The sequence below is a fragment of the Cajanus cajan genome, chromosome 1, assembly GCF_000230855.2.
Source record: "Cajanus cajan strain Asha chromosome 1, NIPB_CcT2T_4, whole genome shotgun sequence".
Classification (NCBI taxonomy): Eukaryota; Viridiplantae; Streptophyta; class Magnoliopsida; order Fabales; family Fabaceae; genus Cajanus; species Cajanus cajan.
The window spans coordinates 18,262,556-18,283,894 of NC_138517.1; the positions used below are offsets into that span (position 1 = coordinate 18,262,556).

Below are 21,339 nucleotides of genomic sequence, written 5' to 3' on the forward strand. Positions count from 1 at the left end.
CCATAACCGATCCGATCCATATTGAAAAATCCGATCCATTTCGAAAAAAAATCCGAACCGAACCACTTTATAAAACCAGTTCAGTTATCCGATCCATTTTTACAAAGTGGATCGGTTCGGTTCGGTTTGGTTTTCTAAAAAAATCGATCCATATATGAGTAAAAAAGTGGATAACTGCACCGCACCGAACCGATCCAATTTCAAAAAAACTGATCCATATTTTAAAAAAACCAAACCAATCCACTTTATAAAAAATGGATCGGTTAACCGATCCACTTTTATAAAACGGTTCGGTTCCAAAAAACCGATCCATGAACACCCCTAGTAAAAAACATGTGCAGTGACAATTTTGTAAATAAGTAGAATATATAAGAATATTTACATCAGTTCTTCTAAAAAAACGATGTAAATATGAATAATTGTACATCGATTATACGAGTGACCGATGTAAAAATGAAATTAGTGAACTATTCTACATCAGGTTTTGTGTTGACCAATGTAGAAGGATGACTAAATTCGCAAACACTCGGTAGAAGCTTAGGGTTTAGGAGACGAACACTCATCTTAACACTCTCTACAGTCTCGAATGCACACTCTCGAACGCACCCTCTCGGACACACACCCTCTCAACATTCTCAGACCTAAAGAGCTCTCTACAGTCCAGGCTTGCTAATCGTCAACGAACGACTGTCAAGCATTGAAGCCCTCTTCGACGAACGACAACGTAGTGAAACCATTTTAGCTGCATATCTTAGTTTTGTCTTTTGCTTCTTTTTGCCTCTCTCATCTTGTACAAATGCGTGTTGATGTTTTAGGGTTTAGAGACACTCCTGGAGGAGCTTTCCAAAAACGCGGTGGTCCTATCGTGCGAGTCCGTTATCGAAGTTATTTGTTTGATTTGATGAATGTAATAAGATATTATCGATAAAGGTGATAATTTGGATGCTGATAAATGTCTTCACTGATGGGCGCGTTTTGTCATCTCTTGAAGAAATCGGGTGAGTTACCAATTTACCATCCTGTTTACTTCGTTTTTTTAAAATTCTTTTTACCTTGAGCTTTCAACTCCTGCCCCTTACATTGTGTATAGCTTTTGCTCTGTTTTTTTTATCTAGAAGTGGATTTTAAGTGGAAACTAGGATGCTATGCTGAAATATAGTATTTGCAGCTCTAACATTACCCCCGTCTAATTTATTTCTTTGCAGGGGATGATTGTGATGTCGCAAGTTTGTTTGTGTGGAGATGCTTTCTTCTTTTAGCTAAGGTGCTACAACCGTTGTAGCATGGATCACTTAATCAGGTATTAATACAGAAGTTGCCAGTGTTTTATTGGTTATTGTCGGAGGACTCTTAACTAATTTTTTTTTTTCTATTTTGCGTCTATTGTTGTTGGATGTGCATCTTTTTGATGTTAGATCACAGAGTTGTTCATAGGTGTAGTGATTGAAACTCGTGCCTGGGAAGTTCTTGAAGCTACTTTGGTGCCAATTTTCTTAAGATCAGTTGGTCATTCCATGGGTATGCTTCATAATGATGACTTGGATTTTTATGAATGGAGTAGCAATTTGTCTCACCAAGACTCGCCTGATGTCATGATTGATCCACTATTGGATAAGGAGCTATTACTGTCTCCGTCAAGTTTCAAATTGCCAACATCTTGTAATGTTCTGACTGTAATTGTGGAAGCTGCCCTTCAGTATATGCAAATAGATACACTCCCTAAATCAGCAGAAAGAAAAGGGTGCATTGCAGATAAATTTGTTAAAGTTTTGACTTGGGAATTATGTAATATGTTTGAGCGGATGCTTTTACATAGTCCAGAGCACAGGTCTTGCGTAGTTGGCCTTCTTCTTCCTATCATTCTTAAAGCATTGCCTGCAAATTGCTCATTTGAAATCTCAATTCGTGGGAGGAAACACGGGTTTTCTTGGTAGGTTCAGATGTATTGATTAATGTTCATCTTTTATATATATATATATATATATATATATATATGCATTCTATCTTCTGTTTATGAATGTATCTTGTATATTATTGGTTTTCAGGGAGTATTTCTTCATCAAACTCTGGAACTGTTATAGAACACTGTTTTCAATTGGGCCATTAGAGAGAAGAGAGGCATATAATATGCTATCTTTGTATTTTTCTTTTTCCTGGTCTAAAGAAGAATGTGAAGATGCTGATAGTGGTACAATCATTAAAACTGACAAATTTGACATAAGAGTAGAAAAACAGTTTTGGGATGAAATAAAGATTGGGCTGGTACTCAAGTTCTGTTTAGTGATATTCTGTCAGTTTATTTAATTTGTTATTGCTTTGCCTACTTAAGAACCAAATTGAATCTGTTCAGGTTGACAAGGAGAGTTTAGTGAGGAAGCAGAGTTTACATATATTCAAGATGGCTCTGAATATACAAGGAGGAAAGGATTCCATCTCTAGCATTTCAAAAAGGAATACCAAAGAAAAGCATTCATTACCCCATGGTGTAACAAAGAGGGAAAAATGGGCTTACAAGGAAGCCAAGTCGCTTGGTGTCGGGAACCTTCCGATAATAGATGATCTGATTAATAACAGCCAGCGGTATTGGGATGCATTTGTGCTTTTATATGAGATGCTTGAAGAATATGGCACTCATTTAGTTGAAGCGGCTTGGAATCATCAGGTGTAGAATCATGTGTTCACATTTTTTTTATCTTACTCATCTTTGTTGAAATTATAGAGATTAAGGTTAGAGGTGGGGGGAAAAAGAGAACAAACTCCCTATATCTTAATATAATATTTGGTGTGTAATGATGTGTTACAGCTTTCCAAATGAAATTCACAACTTCTATTTATACTAATATGTGACTTATAATGCTAGTTGAATATCAAAATGAATCATGAAGTATGGTAAAATATGGAAACCACTCTTGAGTGATAATTCAAAATACTAGAAAATATTTTAAGATTCAAATAATCCTAGTGCATATGTTTATTTGGTCAGTTTTTAAATTTACACTTTATTGCATATAGTTTTGACCCACTTTCAGATATTCTTAGGACTTGGTATTTTGGTTGCTTACTTTTGTGCTTCCCACAATCAATGGATTTGATGTGGTAAATTAATTGTTTCGTACAGGTCTCTTTGTTATTTCAATTCTTTGGGTCTTTCTCAATGTTGGAAGCAGTATCAGTAATGTTCAAAATCAATTTGAAATTTATGGTGAGACTTTTGATTGGTTATCTATTTCATGGTGAGCCCTTTTCAAATGATTTACTATTATTCATATTTGAATTTGAATCTATGCTAACCATTTTCTCTTTGAACTACTTATGGAATGATTTAATTTTGCTTAAATTATTATTTCCTCCAAATCTGATGTTTCCTTTGTTGGTCTCCTCCATCTTATCCAAATATTATATTCTACTTAATGCTGCCCTGATTGAATTTACATTTCAAAGTGCAAAAGGAGTTTATATGTCAAGGTTATTGAAGGTGCAGCCCAGTTTCTGCGCTGTTATGTTAGTTTTCTAGCTCTAAGGTATACTTAGAAATCATGTTTGTATGTAGACTGGTATGTGTGTGTATAATAGAATTCATAGGAGAAAAATGTTTTAAAAAATAGGAGGATTTGGAATCCTTTTGATGTTACCGAGAAACTATATCAAGAACAAAAAAGAGCTGGAATGAAAAAATACATTAGTTCAATTGAACAATCTAATTCCTTTGCACGTCCAAACTTGAAACACTCCAAATTTCATGAGATAGAACAAATAGGAACTATTCAAATTTAACAATATATAACAAAAGAAGGGATGGATAAGAACAAATAATTATCAAACTAGATGGTGTTGGAAAAATTACAATATTATGATAGTGTTGAAATTATACCTATAACAATTAAACAAACAGGACCAAATATAGATAACTAAACACACTCATTTTATGTATTTAAACAAATAAGAGTGTGATTACAATAATTATAGAACAAATAGGAAGAATTAAAACTAGAAAAATCAAAATGTGTTTTTATCGACATAGAGATGGAGTTGTAATTCTAATGCTCAAAAACCTTCCCAAGTATAAAAATTAGAAATAATAGGTCCAGTGCAGATTCCAAGCTCCAATTCCACGCTTGTTCTAGATGCCAAATAAACACACGAGAGATTTTCTTTCGGGCATGAATGAAATATTTGGCTTCTTTGGAAGCATTAATGCTAGTCTCATTCAAAGAGAGTATGTCTGCAAAATCCTTAATCTAGCACTTGGAAATTTTAAACTTAGGTTTTTATTCTCTGTTTTGTCCTTATTTTTATTTTTTATTTTTTCTAGTTTTTACACTATGATATGTTTTAGCCTTTCGGAGGACCTTAATTCTCTCTTTCTTTTTTTTGTCCTTTTCTTCACAAATTCTTTTATAGAAAAATGATGACATGCAGGGATGGATATTTGTCTATAGTTTAGTGGTAATGCTATCCATATTTCTTTCTATTCTGGTCCTTATATACTTTTGTTAACCATTACTAAGTTTGAACAAGTTTTTTGATTTATTAAACAAGTTAAATTGTATCCACTCTACTTAAGCAACGTAATTGAGTAGAATAGTGCACTATACAATTTATGTTTGAGATTTATATATATATATATATATATATATGTGTGTGTGTGTGTGTGTGTGTTTATTACAGGTAATAAGAAAAAATCTAAAATATAAATGAAGTTTTTAAAAAAAAAATGCAATCTACATTGGTTTTACTAACAACCGATGTAGATTTGTATACAAATCTACATCGGTTGTCAGCAAAACCGATGTAGATTTTGCACAAATCTACATCAGTTTCAAAATCAATGTAGAAGTGTATGTATTTCTAAGTCACCTTATTCTACATCAGTTTTAGAACCGGTGTAGATTACCTCACTGAACCGATGTAGATAATACATTTTGTAGTAGTGTTTCAAACAACAGACAAGAGATATAGAGATAGAGACAACGAAAAACGAAGAAACATAGAGAAGTAAAACACATTAAGAAAATTGTATAAAGAAGCATACTGAAATATACAAAGCATAAAACTACAAAGAAACACTTATTATAAATCTTGTATATACTTCTTTATAGATTAATTATGTTTTCAATATTGTTGATTACACCACATTTAGAAAAGATAAAATAATACTGTAATCATCCATTACCTTTGTTGTAAGGGTTGAGCTTAAAGAGACTTGTGTGAAAGAACTTAATGTTGAGCCTAGCGAGGGTTGTTTGAAAGAATACTTATCTTTGATCCTAGAGTAGTTTGGTTGAAAGAATAATTGGTATTAAGCTTGGAAAGGCTTGTTGCTCAAAAAATACTTGAGTAGTTGCTTAAAGAGGTAAGTCAAAGACTACTTAGGATTGAGTCAGAAGTGACTTGGTAAAAGAATACTTGTAACTTTGTTGAAAGTTGGTGGAATTCTATCTAGTTAGATTGAGAAATAGATGTATTCTCGATGGTTGAAATGAACTAGTACAAAAATCTCTGGTGTTTCATCTGACTCTTCCTAGTGCTTCGTTTAATAAGTTATTTGTTTTCACTGCACAAACATGTGAGTTTTTTTTATACAAACTCTTCAATCCCCCTTTTAGTATATGTTTTTTCTCCACACCTAATTTCTTAGGCAAAAAATTCTACGTTGTTTAAGAAAAATCTCAATTCCTTGGTAAGTTTTGTTAATAACCCAAAAATTAAAGTCATAACCTAAAAATTAACTAATAAGGTTTATCCTATTATTAGTAATAAGTCTTATTAACATCTTACTTATATCGTAATTCTAAAAAGTTTCCTAATCTCAATTAAAATTATAAAATAATGCAATGATTGATCAGGTCATAGTATGCATTAAGTGAAAAGTAAAAATGATTAATCAAATAAAGACATTTGATTGAATGAGAATAAGGAGATTTACATGAGTACAATAGCTATATGCCAATCTCCAATAGTGGATACCTAGCAGCTCATGGCTAAGGATTACACACAAGAAGGAAGGGATTTTCAAGTGATTTATGATTTCAAGATTGCTCTCAAAAGAACTCTTTATAATCCCTTAAAATTTATGATCATAAGAAAAGTTAAGATGTTACGCCTCTCTTTAAACCTAATTTATAATTTTTTAAATGAGTTGGGTTGCACTAGTACAAAAATGGTAATTTACGTCGCTTATTTTAAGCTTTTTACGTCAGAAAAAGGTCCAACGTAAATGCGGAAGACGTAAATTTACGTCGGCTATCACAGCCAACGTAAATTTATGTCGAAAATTCACAAGAGCCGACGTAAAAAAGTTGGAAACAAAAAAATAGCAAGCAGAACTGCCCGTTCTGCAAGCAGAACGTCTCGTTCTGCTTGGAGAATGACCCGTGCTGCTTGGAGAACGGCCCGTGTTGCTTGGAGAACGACCCGTGCTGCTTGGAGAACGGTCCGTTCTGCTTGGAGAACGACCCGTTCTGCTTGGAGAACGGCCCGTTCTGCTTGCAGGTCCACCCACTCTACTTGCAGATCCACCCACGCGCAAAGCATTTTCTACTTGTATTAACAAACGATGATTCAGCCAAACACAAAGAAGATGATAATATTAACTAGTATATTAATAGATAAATACATACATTTATTTTCAACATATAAACTAATATATTAAGAAAGGATTTTCCAAACTAACCTCAAATGCGAGCCAAATGCAATCGGTCAAAAACTCAAGAATCACCCAAATGCGCAAACATACACTCAGATGCAATACACTCAAACGAAATCTTAACTCAGAAAACTCGAATGACACTTACACTCAAAACTCTCTTGTTTAAATATTGACGCGTGTGAATATAATTTGAAATTTGTAGATATTTTATGTCAGACCTCGTAGGGGTTGACGTAAAAAAGCAAATCTACGTCGGATATAACTTATGTTCGACATAGATTAGCTTTTTTACGTCGGCCCCCTATGAAGTCTGACGTAAAAAAGTTAGACTTAATTATAAAAATGCCATCGCATTTTTTTAACGTCAAATTTTTCTTTGTTCGACGAGAATATAGTGACGTAAATTACCCTTTTTCTACTAGTGTTGGCTCACCACAATTGATAATTTAAATGGGCTAGCACAACCTGACTCACTTTCTAGTGAGTCAGAAAATTTTTAACTCAACTCAACCCACCACAGATTGGTGAGTTAGGTAGGTTGACTCATCATATTTTTCAAAATAAAAAATTAAATATTTATATTTTTAATAAATAAAATAAAGAGTTACAAATTTTTCTATTAAGAAATCAAATCAATCATTGATTCAAATGCAAATACAAAAGAAAATATCAATCAAAATTTCAAAAGAAAAATACATTAAACATAAATTATATTTTTAATAATATTTTTTTATTATAGAAGGTTAAATGAGTCAACTCGACTCACTTAGGTTTAAAACCATTTGGTTCACAAGTTAGGTGAGTTGGGTGAAATTTAGCAAAATTAATACAAATTTTTATTTTCTAACCCAATCCAACTCAAACCTGTAGTGACTCGGGTTGGCTTACGGGGTTGGAGTTTACTTTGACACCTTTACTCAAAATGTTCATATGATTCACTTAAGCAAGTTATTCAACCCTTCTATAGGTGATTTCTGATGTGTATCGCTCAAATCGTCTGTCGTGGTTGCTCTAAGCGAAGTAAAGCCCGCTGAGATTGAATGGATCATGTACTTCTAGGGGTGGTCCCTAACTTTCCTTGCTTAGATGGTTCATCATGATCGCTTTAAGAAAATTTTAGCTTGCTTGAATTGAGTATAGGTCATTCACTTAAGCGAGATAATATGTGCTTTTGGGGGAAGTCACCATATAGACTTGCTTAGAGCAAACTTTAAGTTTCTTTAAGCGATCTATATCTAAAAGGCTCACTTAGAGCATCCAATTAGTTGGCTTGGAGTAATCCTAGGTTGATTTCTTCTTAGACTTTGTAGTTTTCAAGTTCTTTTCTCCTTGTGTCACATCTTAATAAAGAAATTATTAAAAATACCTAATATAAGTCAAATTCATCCTAAAAATGAAGTTAACTTTAACTATGTATTTATAGGGGAAAATTTTTTTTGAACCATAAGATATATTTGATAATTGTTCAAATTAGATAAAATTTATTGATATATTTGACAATTATCACGCCTATTAAATCATTACTAGAGAGATCAATGCTACTTAGAAGATACTTAGGATTCTAAAACATATGTTATCGTCAATCATTTTTAGATGACATTTTTCATTTCGTATCTCGATGTTGATAAAAATTTAACCAAATTAATTGAACCATGTAAGAACATAACTAAAAAAAATAGTTTTCTTTTTTAGTATATCAAGATATCTTTTAGCTGAAAACTAGAGACTAATTCACTAAGGTACTAAAATCTATAAAATGGGTTGACCTCCCTCAATAAATATTTTTCTATAAACACCAACAAATAGTTTGCTTGAAACTAATTGAATTGTTTTTTTTTTAGAATTATTTTCTTGAACTTAATTGTGTAATTTATGTCAACCTAAACCAAACTATTATTTAATGCACTAATAAAAATATTTCAGTTATGAAAATTTTGGAATTTAGGAGATATTTTACTCCGTTATAAAAATAATTCAGTTTGTTTTTCAAACAATTTGAGTTTTTCTTACAAGAAAATTTTGGTTTAGGTTTCTTTTATATATATAAATGGTTCGATCTTCATGGATCAGGTCAAATATTTTTTTTTTTGACACCAGGTCAAATATTTAATATTCAAACAGTTTGATTTATTTTAATTATTAACGCTACTCGCTTTAGGTATCACACTGGAAAGTAAATAAATAACATTGGCCTAAATTTGATGGCCATTATTAACTACAAGAAAAATTAGAATTATTTATGGAAGAAATCCGTAAATAAGCATGAAATTCCGTAGGTAATTGTCAATTACTTACAGATTATTTACGGAAAAAAATCCGTAGGTAATAAAGTCGCAGATAATGTTACCTATGGAATTTTCTGTAGATAACCCACGAAATTTATTATTAACGGATTTTATCCATAGATAACTTTCGAAAAAATTTTGTTTAATTTTAATAAATTTATTAATGTAACAATCCTCATATTTAGTCTCTCAAGGATGTTATTTCAAGACACTTCACTTTTCAACGTGTTTTGTCCTTACTGCATATTTTCTGGAGAACATCCCAAAAGGTCATCCATCCCTACATTACTCCAAGTCATACACACTTAACTGTGGAGTTTTGATAAGATAAGCTACAGAAAAGCAAATGCATGTTATCAGTATAAGTAATACAAATTAATTCATTTAAGTCATCCTCAACTATACAATCTCATACTTATATTATTATGATTATGATTATTATTATTATTTTTGTTAATATTATTATTATTATAATTTTTATTATTATTTTTATTATTATTATAATAATATTTATTATTATTTTATTATAATAATAATAATAATAATAATAATTTTTATTATTATTTTAATTTTTCTTATTTTAATAATAATAATAATAATAATAATAAATAATAATAATAATAATAATAATAATAATAATAATAAAAATGATAATAATAATAATAATTATTATTATTATAATAATAATAATCATAATCATAATCATAATAATTATAATAATTATATTAATAATAATCATTATAATTATAATAATTGTTATTATTATAAAAATAATAATATTAAAAATTATAATAGTAATAATAATAATAATAAAAACAATAATAATAGAATAATAATTATTATAATTTTTATTTTATTATTATTATTATTATTATTATCTACGGAATTTTTCGTAGATAACTTACCTATGAAATTTTTCATAGATAACCCACGAAAATTATTATCAATGGAAAATTCTGTAGGTAACGTTATCTATGGAAAATTCTGTAGGTAATATTCCGTAGATAACTAAAAATTATTTACGAAAATTTTTTTATAAATAATATTCCGTAGATAACTACGAAAAATATTTCGTAGGTAATATTCTTGAAAGTGGTGGCAAGATCAAGAATTTGCAATTCTTGACACCAATCTCCAATGATGGCTTCGTAGTTATACCATAGTAGAGGGCTTTTATTACGACTCTGGAGCAACCACTATATACGGGCTTCCTTCCTCCAATGAGAGATTATACAATACGATTCTCTTTCTACTGAAACTGTTGTTTAGTATTATTACACTCTTTGATGAGATAATTCAATTCATTCAAACAGAAAAAAGGAAAAAGAAAGTAAAAGGTGCTCGGCCCTATAATATAAGACTGATGCTAAATGAATATTGCTATATGTTTATGTATTTTAGCAGAGGATATAAACAATATGTATATGAAAATTGTGATCAAGTTGTTTGTGTGACACGCTAATAGTAGACATTATTTATTATTCAAGATGGATGAACAAGAAGAAACCAAATCAGACAATCAAAACAAAGTAAAATTACAAATAGATTATATATAAAAAAAAAAAAAAATCAACAAGTTCCTTGAAACACTGATTTACATTGTAAACCTTGATATTACGTACGCAACCAGCAATCTACGAAGCTTTCATCCCTTGGATGTTTGAAGCTAATTTGCCATAAAATGCAAATTTTGTGCTGCAATTCAAATTACACGTATTAATGGTGATGGAGAAAAACTAAAGTTTGGATTTTAATATTAAACTAAATGGAACTGAAAATCTAGCTAGCTATTAGAGTACAAAAAGTACAAAACAGCAGGCATTTTTTATGAGGTTTAAATTTTGGATAAGTCATTTGAAAACAATAAATTTCTCTAAATAGAACATACCATCTAATTTCTGGGAGAAGTAATTATGGTATAAGTCAAGGTAGAAACTAAAGAAATAAGGAAAGAGGAGAATCAATATGCTCAATGTTTATCTTGATGAAAGCCGGTATGAGTGTGTTGGAACAAGAGATATACAATGAAGTAAACCAATACTTCTTGGAGTTAGCATTAACAAGGATAAAGAATTAAATAAGTAAATTCTAACAATCAGATTCATGCCATTGTGTACATTAATTTTAGGAAAAAGGACATTCTTATTTCCATGTAAAAGAGTTATTGGTTTATTTAACTGAAATAGAGAAATAAACACTATAACGTTCAAAGAAAGAAGTTATTAGAATTACGTACCTACTACCCTTTGAGCCACATCTGGAACTTCAATAAGTTCACTTCAACCGTCACAAGTATATAGTCTGTTACTTTGTTCAAGAATCTCATGTAAGAATTTCTCCATGGTCGCCAAAGTAGTATTGGCCCTAATAAGCCCCAAACGCCTACGAAGAATCCTATCCCCAAACTCATGTATAATGCTTCATAGAAAACTGAATTGTCATCTTCATCATGAATTGCTTGTCCTTTAGGCTTTTCTAGTCTCCCACCTCCAGGACAACTTTTGTTAAGTTGTTGACCACAAAGACCAATATTTCCTTCAAAACTAGAGGCATCAAATGTTTGCAACTGTCTTCCCCAAGGGATTCTTCCAACGAGATCGTTGTTTGATAAGTCTAACACAGCAAGACGGTCAATATTGGATAAAGTAGAAGGGATTTCTCCAGATAAATGATTTCTTGACAAGTCAATAAATTCTAGAGAACTTAAATTCCCAATCTCAGATGGAATTTCTCCATTCAAGTTGTTTCTTGATAAATTTAAAGAAACTAATCCAAGTAAGTATCCAACCTCTTTTGGTATTTCACCAGTTAAACCATTACTTGAGAGATCAATGCTTTTTAAAAGAATCTCGCGATTCCAAAACACATAATCCTGACCTTTCCACGTGAATAACACGTTAGAGTAGTAAATACCAAGAGTCGTAAAAGAAGTGTTCCGACCCTTTCCAATTCCACCTGTTATTTCCCTTTCCATCATTGCAGTAAAATTCCCCAGACATGCAGGAATTCCTCCTGACAAATTATTCCTTGAAAGGTCCAAGAAATGAATTTGCCTCAAATAACATAGGTTTACAGGAACACTTCTGAAGAAGCGATTTACTCTCAAGCTCAAGATTTTCAATTTTTGTAGATTTTCTCCTATCCACAAGGATATTGGACCAAACAAAAAGTTTTCACTCACATCTAACATGACTAAATTAGTGCAGTTCTTCAATGTGAATGGTAGGCCTCCAGTTAAGCTGTTGTTTCGTAAGACCAAAACTTGCAAATGAACAAGAGTACCCATGGACTTTGGAATCTTCCCTGACAATTTATTATTGCTTAAATAAAGATATGCTAATGAATTTTTTAGATGTTTCCAACAGTTGGGCAGTTGTCCCGTTATTTGATTATTTGATAAATCCAAATTATGCATCGCTGTGGTTGCGCTTTTCGTGCACAAGAATGAATTTAAATCCGAAATCTTATTTTTGGAAAGATCCAATTCACGGGCTTGTGATAAAAAAGTTGGAATTTCACCTTCAAGTTGATTTGATCCTAGAATTATAACTCCTCCATCAGTAAGCTTGATTGGTAAATTTGGAATTGTACCTTTGAGACTGTTGCAAGACATATTCAGCCATAATATAGACTGTAACTTGCTCCAAAACCACTCTGGTACAAAATCATCAATCCCAGCATCAGAAATATCTACATACCGTAAGTGTCTTTGATTGTGGAGCCAACTTGGGAATCTAGGACCCAACTTGCAAGGAGCTAGCAACAAATTATGTAGCTGGAAAGGTGGAACCCAGGTTGTACCAAACTTTACAGACAAGAAGTTATCTTTTAAATCTAACTCCACCAATTTGGACAAATTTGTGAGATGCAATTCATTGATATCACCTTCCAAGTGATTCCCCTGTAGGTGAAGGTACTCCAGCTGATAAAGCAACCCAATGCTTTTTGGTATTTCTCCGCTTAACTGGTTATAGGAAATATCTAATCTCCTCAAAGATGTCAAAATTGAAAAATTAGGAGGCAGGGCAGTAATCCGGTTAAAAGATAAATCCAGAGTCTGTAACAAGTGTCTCTTGTACTGTGTAGAATTGTGAATGAAGCTTGAAATTTCTCCACTCAAGTTGTTCTCATTTAGGTATAACTCCTGCAATGTGAATATATTCCAAAGAGAAGCTGGAATCTCACCTTGCAGTTTGTTAAATTCAAGGTGAAGAACTTCAAGAGACTTCATTACTTTCCCAAATCCATCTGGAATAAGACCTTCTAACAAGTTTTCATAAAGGTAAAGGCTATGAAGATTGGTGGTAAAGTTGAAAATCCAGTCAAATATAACGGATGATTTCAGTGAATTATGGGAAAGCACAAGGGTGACAAGAGAAGTTGAGGAATCCTTAATGGAAGTAGATGGCACAAGAAAACTTTCATCAGTAAGGCTGCAGTCACTTAGATAAAGTTCTCGTAGTTTGGAGCTGAAGTTGAAATTTCCTTCAAATAATGATGTTAGATTATTTCCAGAGAGATCAAGGATAACTAGCGAGGGAAAGTTTGGATAGAAAGAAGATGACAAAACAATATCATTAGCAGAAAGATATAGTTGTCGGAGATTAAGGCTATAGTTGAACAACAATTGAAATGTTGATGATGTGAGCTTATTCCCAGAGAGGTCAAGGATGGAAAGAGAAGTGGAAAGGTTGGAATGAGAAGGAAACAAAAATGAAATATCCTCATCTGTAAGACTACAATCAACTAGCTTCAACTCTATTAATGAAGAGAGAGAAGATAGCCACTTTGCATCGCTAAATTTAAGATCAAAATTACCGCCAAGTCTAAGAGTGTGCAAGATAGGAAGATTCCCAACTTGAAAAGGGATTGCTCCAGAAAATGAATTTCCTGAAAGATCAAGATACTTCAACTTTGAGAGATTTCCAAGTTGAGAAGGCACTTGTCCTTCTAGATAATTGGCACTTAGATCAAGATACTCTAACTTTGAGAGATTTCCCAGTTCATAAGGAATCCTCCGATGAAAACCCGACGATGATAAACTGAGATACCTTAAGTTAGTGAAGGAGCCCATGAGTTGCTGATCACCGAAACTCCATATAAAATAATTATTGCTGAGATCCACGTGTTCAATTTTTTGTAAGTGAATCAATGAAGTGATATTGATTGTACCTGTCAAATATGGAGGTTGATAACGTACTCCAGGGAGTTGAAGCATGTGTACGAGACCTGTTTCAGCGTTGCACTGAATGCCTTTCCATGTGCAACAATCTCTCTTATCTTCGTCTTCCCTCCACGTAGACAGCATGCCAAAGTCATCTTGAAGACCTTGTTTGAAGCTGAGGAGTGCTTGTCTCTCTTTCTCAGTGCATTTCACATGTGATGGAGAGTTGAATCCATGAATGGATTGTTGAGTATGCCAAATGCACACTAACATTGCAAACAGCATTTTCAGAAAGTAATTGCCCATTATGAGAAAGACCAATAGCTAAGAATTATGATTTGTGGTGTGCATTCAAAACAGAGCAACAAGACTTAAGTACTAGTTGCTAATTGCTATGCTTCTTCGGCTTAATTTCTATGCCTTTTATGTATGAAAATGACGCATATTTCTTTAAATATATTTATACAGAATTTTTAAATATTTATTGATACTATTACTTTATTTTCAACAACTAAAACAGATTGAAAATAGTTTTCTTATTATAGTATAAAATATTTTTCATGAATCTAAAATATAACTTATTTGTCCAAGATGAGAATAGTTATATGTCTAAAAATATTTATTCAATCCAATATTTTAATTATAAAATAGTTTATATTTTCAGAAATATTTATTTATTGTAAATTATGTAAAATAAAAAATTATCGTATATTATACATGTTTAATAATAATTTAATAAACTAATGGGCCAGTTGATCGATACATCAACTAAATATTGCAATCAAATTAAAAATATCTTTAACTACATTTTCTAAAAACATTCTTTGTGAAAAAAGACAACTAAAATTATTTTTGTTGAATCTCTAAAAAGAGTTTCATACAATATAGTCATTTTAATTTACAACAAGTATTTTAAATAAAATAATGATACATGTATAATAAAAATTGGACAACAATTAATACAACATTTTTTTTAAATTTTTTTTTGAAAGAAGCACTTCTGAAAAAATAGAAAAAAGTTAAATAAATTTTTGATGAACTAAATCTAGCTTATGCCATTTGTAAAAAAATAAATTAACTTATGCTTGAATTGAAAATGAAATTTTTGAAAAGTCAGTAAAAGTGAATTTCAAATTAACTGATGAATAATTTTTCTTTATATAAAAATTATTTTGTTTTTCTCTCTTAAAGTGCTTTGTGAAGAAATTTAAAGAAATCATTTGTCCCTCTCTTAATGTTCCATTCATGGATGACTCTAGACTCTGGCTTAATACTCTAGCCGCGAAGCATGTAACATAGTTTTCTACACATTCCTCAAAGCGAGCTTCAAAACCGAAAAGCTAAATATTCATTTACATATTGCGAATATTGATAAATCAACACTTGACAAAGGTTGTTATCAACAATATTGAGAGGTTACATTCTCTCTCTACTATGAATATGATCGAAGAAATCAAATTGTTTTCATATATCACATGTAAGGTTGAGGACGCATAATTTTTGTTATTGTTTTAGTGTGAAATTTCACATTGATTACTTAGACATGTTAAATAATATATAAATGAAAGAGAATTTCACCAATTTCTACTTATGATGCGATGTTAAAGATACTTTTATAGTTTATAATTTATTCACCGAAAGAGCAATAAGTTGATGCACAAAAGCTATACGCAACAAGTCGTGGTCTTGGTTGACTGACTATTGGGTCATCCACTACATTCTTTTAACTAAACAATTCCATGCCAAGCAAGTAACAATATTTTAAAAGAAATTTCAGAGAGTCATGGTAGAAAAACTATTCAGTCTTCTCCTTCATTGTTATTTTTCCACACTACTTGGACTACTTGAGGGATATATTAGCTAATCACTGTTTAAAATATATAATCCAAATAGAGTGATAAATGCCACAAAATATCAAAATTAAAAGGATATACTGTGCATTTGAATTTATTAACAAAATTTTATCATTTTATCACTTTTTATGTCCGGTAAACATACTTTTATTATTTATATTTTTCACTATTTTAATTTAATCTTTACGATTTGTTTACATTTACTAATATTTTTACAATGTTTTGTTGTGACAACATTAATTAGAAATGGGATGGGCTCCCTTCATTTAAAAAAAATTATGCAAAGTGTTTGCTTTTTATACTAAGATAATAATATTAAAATTTATTAACAAGTTTAGTAATTTTATATTTGAGGTTGTTTATTCTACTCACATGTACCTGTTATTTTGGACACAATATGTTCTATTAATTAAGTATTTAAAACCTAAAATAAAAGAACACGTTTTGGTCCTTAAGTATCTATATTAGAGCATCTCTAATGTGGGTTCTTATAAGAATTATACAGGAGTTCTTAGATCATTTTATGTGGGGTTTATTGTACCACATGTACAAATCACTATATCCTTATAATTCTGGTGTGTTTGAATTGTTGCACATAAATTTAATGGAAGGACTACTTTTACCAATAAAAATATTCTAAGGAATTAAAGCTAACTTTTTAAACTTAAGATATCAAACTGAAACCTAATATAAATTAAAAATAAAGGACCAAAATTTTATTTTAACAAAAAAATTTGCATCTACTATACCAAGGGACCTTATTATTTTTTGTGTGTTTAGTATGCATATATTTATATATCTACATATAAAATAAAGATGACACCATAGTGCCAAATTGGTGAAATGATATTCAATAATTTTTTATAAAATGAAGATTTAACTAATCTAACTATTGTATTTGAGGATATTACACTCATGATCATACATTTTGAATTTCAAATGATTTGGACTCTTCTAAATATTTTATTTAACAATAATTATTTACATGTATTTTTAATATTATTTTATACGTAAAATAAAGTGATATGATAAATTTCCAAATCATTTTTTAATTGTATGCAATTTTGTATACTTTATCCAATTAGTAATAGATCAAATAATACAATAGGTATATCGGTTGAATTTATATTTTATGAAAAATTATTTTAAAAAAATGGTTTATAAGGTATTACAATAGTTATATTCTATATAAGGTATTACAAAAGGAAGAAGGCTTACATTGGCTAGTATTGCCTTTGAAAAATGGCTTATATATCAAGTTGTAATATAGACATACAAAGAGGCTAATATAAGAGTGGTGAGACTTGCGCCCATGTACATGAACTAAGTGGGTCTATTGTATTGCAAAATAGTTTATTTGCTCCCCTATGCCCGAGATACATGGGCTTCTCACAAAATTTAAAGTCATTTTTAATATTATTTTTAAATAATTTAAAAAATTAAGGGTCTTCAAGAGAGTAACTATTTTAATTTCTTCTAAAATTAATTAGTCCTAATGTCTCATTTTAAAGGCTTTTATTTTCTGGTCTTTAGTGTTTTATTACCCATTATTCTCTTTAAATGTTTTTTTATTTTATTTTTGCCTTATGCTCCAGCCCCCTATAAATAGGTGTCTTTGCTGAAGGGAAATACACATTAAGTAAAGATGTCCCTCTTCTCTGTATATCTCTCTTGTAAATTTTGTAGTATCAATTTCATTTTAAGATGTTCATGTTGTAACATAGGAGACTTGCATAGATATTGTGGATGAATCCTTTAAAACAATGCTTAGTACACCTTAGGAAATTTATTTGTGAGCTATTTTTACTACAATCTAAAGGACTTATCATGGCTAACAACATGATCCTCGACCCACCCACCACTCCTTTTCACGCTACTTCGACATATGTCAAGCCTTTGCATGGTGCCTCCAAAATCAAAGTCTTTTTTGGTCAAAATGTCTGTCCCTAACAACAATGTGTTCCTATGTTACTTGACATGTATAGAGTTATGTTTGCCCTTACCACTCCAAAACCATTTTATGAGGCAACAAAAAATATAGATTGAAGATTGGAATCAAGCCAATAAGGTATGTTGTCACACTTTATTGAGTACATTGTCTAATGATTTGTTTGATATGTATTACTCCTACAAGGAAAGCAAAGATATTTAGGAACTCACATCATCAAATATATTGTCGATCCTCAAATATGCTATCGAGGACATGGTAAGGCAAATGTTCATCATTAACAACTATTATCGTTGGACAATAATCAAAGACAAATACATCAAAGTTCTAGTCAATGAGTATCATAGACCTCTTGAGGATTTAAAGGATAAAAGTTCTAACCTAAGAGAAGGTGATGATATTATTGCTATGGTCATTTCTCAAGTTAATGTTATGACCAATATGAGCAAGTGGGTAGTTGATTGTGGAGCTACCAGACATGCTAGGTTAACAAAATTGCATTTACGTTCTACACTTTTGTAAAAAAATGTCGAAGAATTTGTGTACCTCGATAACTCTAGTACTACTCTGGTGCTTGGGAAGGGAAAGGTACTTCGAAAACTCACATGCATATGGGAAAACACTAGCTTCAAGTGGTGTGTTGCATGTGCCCACTATTAGAGTTATTAGCCTAGTTTCTATAGCACTATTCAGTAAGGTTGGGGCCGGTTAAAGTTTACTCTGAGTTTGACAAAATTGTTATGACTAAGAATAATGTAGGAAAGGGATATTGTGATTAGGGACTATTTGTATTGAGCCTTTTAGAAACTATGTATGAATCTACTTATTTTAAGTATATGATTGATTCGTGTGACATGTGGCATGCTAGATTACACTACAAGAATGTGGGTTATTAGTGTCGACTTTTAACCGACTCTAACTTAAAAAAGCTGACTCTATCGTGTAATTAGCGTTGGCTCTACGTCAACATAATGGCCTTCACTAAATTTGTTGACACTAAATATATTGTGTCGGCCTGACAAACGGACACCTCATAGAGACAGCTAAACCGACTCTTAGTTATCGTTAAAATTTGTCGTGCTGCTTTTAAACATTAAATAAATTTTGTTTAGCGTCAGCCATATAGACAATAAATTAAAATATTTTTAAAATTAAAATTAGTTAGTGTCGGCATTGTCGACTATAAATAATATTTTTTTTAAAATGTATATTTTTAGTGTTAACAAAGCCGACTCTAACATAATTATTTATTTATTATTATTATTTTATTGTCCGCTAAGTTAACACTTAAAGTTAGTTATGTTAGTTAGTTAAATTCGTAGAATAAGGTTTTTGTGGGCTTAGCCGACACTAATTTTTTTTTTTTTTTTGGTTTAGAGTCAGCCTAATAAGGGCTTGGCTGACGCTATGAGTAGTTTATTTTTTAATTTTAGAGTCAGCCTAATAAGGGCTTGGCCGACGCTATACCAGTTTTTTTTTTTTTTTAATTTAATGTTAACCTTTGTTGTGTTTGGCTGATCATTCTTTAGTATCAGCCAATGCACATCAACAATCCGTGAGCATCACAGTGCAACTATTTTCTGTGTTGTAATACAGTGAGAGGTACAATATACAAAATAAGGAATTACACTAGCATGATTCAAACCTACCACATCTATTGATCTGTATGTAAGCTAATTCTTTTCCCTCTTAGAACATTATTTTTAAGATCGTTATAGTATATGAATGCAAGTTTTGAAGAATTATTCTCACTTCAATTGAGATATAATTATATTTTAGTACGTGCATGTACATATGGGATGTTGTAGTTTGAGTGCGTAGCATTCTAAACATTACTATTAGCTACATGAAATTAAAGTACCAAAACTAATCAACTTCTAATTTCTCAAAGTACCAAAACTAATCAACTTCTGATTTCTCTTCCAGGATATTATCTTCATTTATTTTTCCTTGCAGCAGAAGAACCAAGTTTTGGTTTGGCAACACTAACAGTAGTCCCAAGACCTACAATTATAAATGAAAAATATGAGTTTGCAGTTTTTACTACCATTATCATTACATAAATATTTCAGGACAAGGATGACAAGATCAAATAATAACTATAAGATCTTATGTATGGTTATGCAACTAAATTTTACTATTTTTTATATATTAATAACTATGTATAAGGCATATAGGATGAAGTATTAATTTGTATGAGAGAATGAAAGAGTTAGAAAAGAACAATGACAAACAAATGTTTAATGTTATCTTCTAATGAATTTGATACGCAACATTGTATTAAAAACCAATCTTCTACGCAAGTGAATCAGCTAACTCATAATTGAAGGACTACAGATTTCAGGTATATATACTAGCTAGGCAAGACTTCTGAAAAGAAAAAAAAAGTTTTATTTGCATTGCATTGTTATGATGAGAAGCAAAAAATGAAAGCTAATAAAATTAGGAGCAATAGCCAATAGAGTCATCTAACAAAGCAATACCAAAATTATTCATGCTATCTAACCTTTCCATATATGAATATATAAAATGGCAAAGGCGCCTCTAAAACCTCTAAGCTAATTATTTAAGATAAATTCATATAAGAAATGGATAACTTAATTTAGCAAAACTAAACCTTCAAAATAATAACAAGAGAATCGCCAACCCCTGAAATGTTCAGTATGGTCTATTCTATTATATCTCCTATTATAGAGAACAACTTTGGAACTCCAGTAGTTTACCAAGAACACGACTTCATCATTTTTAGACATGTAGACAAGCAAAGGCATCACTATTGTATGAGGTGGAAAGTGATAAATTAAAAGATGCTCATAACTCACCTTCAACAACTGAGTCCAAGATTTTCCAATGGAAACTAAATCAAACCCAATAATTATTCATGCAGTATAAATCATTGCCTCTTCAACAACCTACAATTTAGATCAAACATCATGCTACGAGCAAGAGTTAACATTGGCCATTTATCATTTGTATAAAAATTACAATGGTCACTCACACACACAAACAAACAAAGGCATAAGGATCACATACAAGAAGGCCAACAACTCCAAGTCCAATGATGGTAGCATAAGAACCAAGTTTTGGTTTGGCAGCATTAACAGTAGTCCCAAGACCTACAAGCATAAATGAAAAATATGAGTTTGCAGTTTTTACTACCATTATCATTACATAAATATCTCAGGACAAGGATGATCCAAACCTGTTTGATGCCAATTAGTTCACAACAATATGTTAAAACATAATAATTTCATAAATTAAATAGTGAAAATAAGAATACAATAAGAAAACCATTCAACCAAACATATATAGTGATTATCATTATGTTTAAACATACATATCAATATAGCAAAAAATAGGTAGATATGTGTACAAAAATCAACATTACTACTAAAGTCCACATGACCCAAAAAAACTACCAAGTCCATAAAGTGCACATG

The 21,339-nt window shown here is 31.0% G+C and overlaps 2 protein-coding genes across 2 annotated transcripts; one reads left to right on the forward strand and one right to left on the reverse strand.

Annotated features, from left to right (window-relative positions):
* Positions 1-565: 565 nt before the first annotated feature.
* Positions 566-10,510, forward strand: LOC109789160 (uncharacterized). The gene is made up of 7 exons (XM_083076135.1): positions 566-724; positions 816-998; positions 1,206-1,300; positions 1,416-1,930; positions 2,046-2,262; positions 2,351-2,662; positions 3,119-10,510. Exons 4-7 carry the CDS (start codon positions 1,515-1,517, stop codon positions 3,512-3,514), a joined length of 1,341 nt encoding a protein of 446 aa, XP_082932261.1. The 5' UTR covers positions 566-724; positions 816-998; positions 1,206-1,300; positions 1,416-1,514; the 3' UTR covers positions 3,515-10,510.
* On the reverse strand, positions 10,429-14,760 carry LOC145958621 (receptor-like protein EIX1). The gene is made up of 2 exons (XM_083076126.1): positions 11,171-14,760; positions 10,429-10,629 (listed from the first exon to the last, which is right to left on the reverse strand). The coding sequence occupies exon 1, from the start codon at positions 14,402-14,404 to the stop codon at positions 11,174-11,176; it is 3,231 nt and encodes a 1,076-aa protein (XP_082932252.1). The 5' UTR covers positions 14,405-14,760; the 3' UTR covers positions 10,429-10,629; positions 11,171-11,173.
* Between the last annotated feature and the right edge of the window lie 6,579 nt (positions 14,761-21,339).

Excerpts from the sequence above, each read along its gene's own strand:
- LOC145958621 (XM_083076126.1), bottom strand. The coding sequence starts at position 14,404 with ATGGGCAATTACTTTCTGAAAATGCTGTTTGCAATGTTAGTGTGCATT.
- LOC109789160 (XM_083076135.1), top strand. The coding sequence starts at position 1,515 with ATGGGTATGCTTCATAATGATGACTTGGATTTTTATGAATGGAGTAGC. Across the intron at positions 1,931-2,045 it reads AGGAAACACGGGTTTTCTTG|GGAGTATTTCTTCATCAAAC; the intron begins GTAGGTTCAGAT and ends ATTGGTTTTCAG. Across the intron at positions 2,263-2,350 it reads ATGAAATAAAGATTGGGCTG|GTTGACAAGGAGAGTTTAGT; the intron begins GTACTCAAGTTC and ends GAATCTGTTCAG.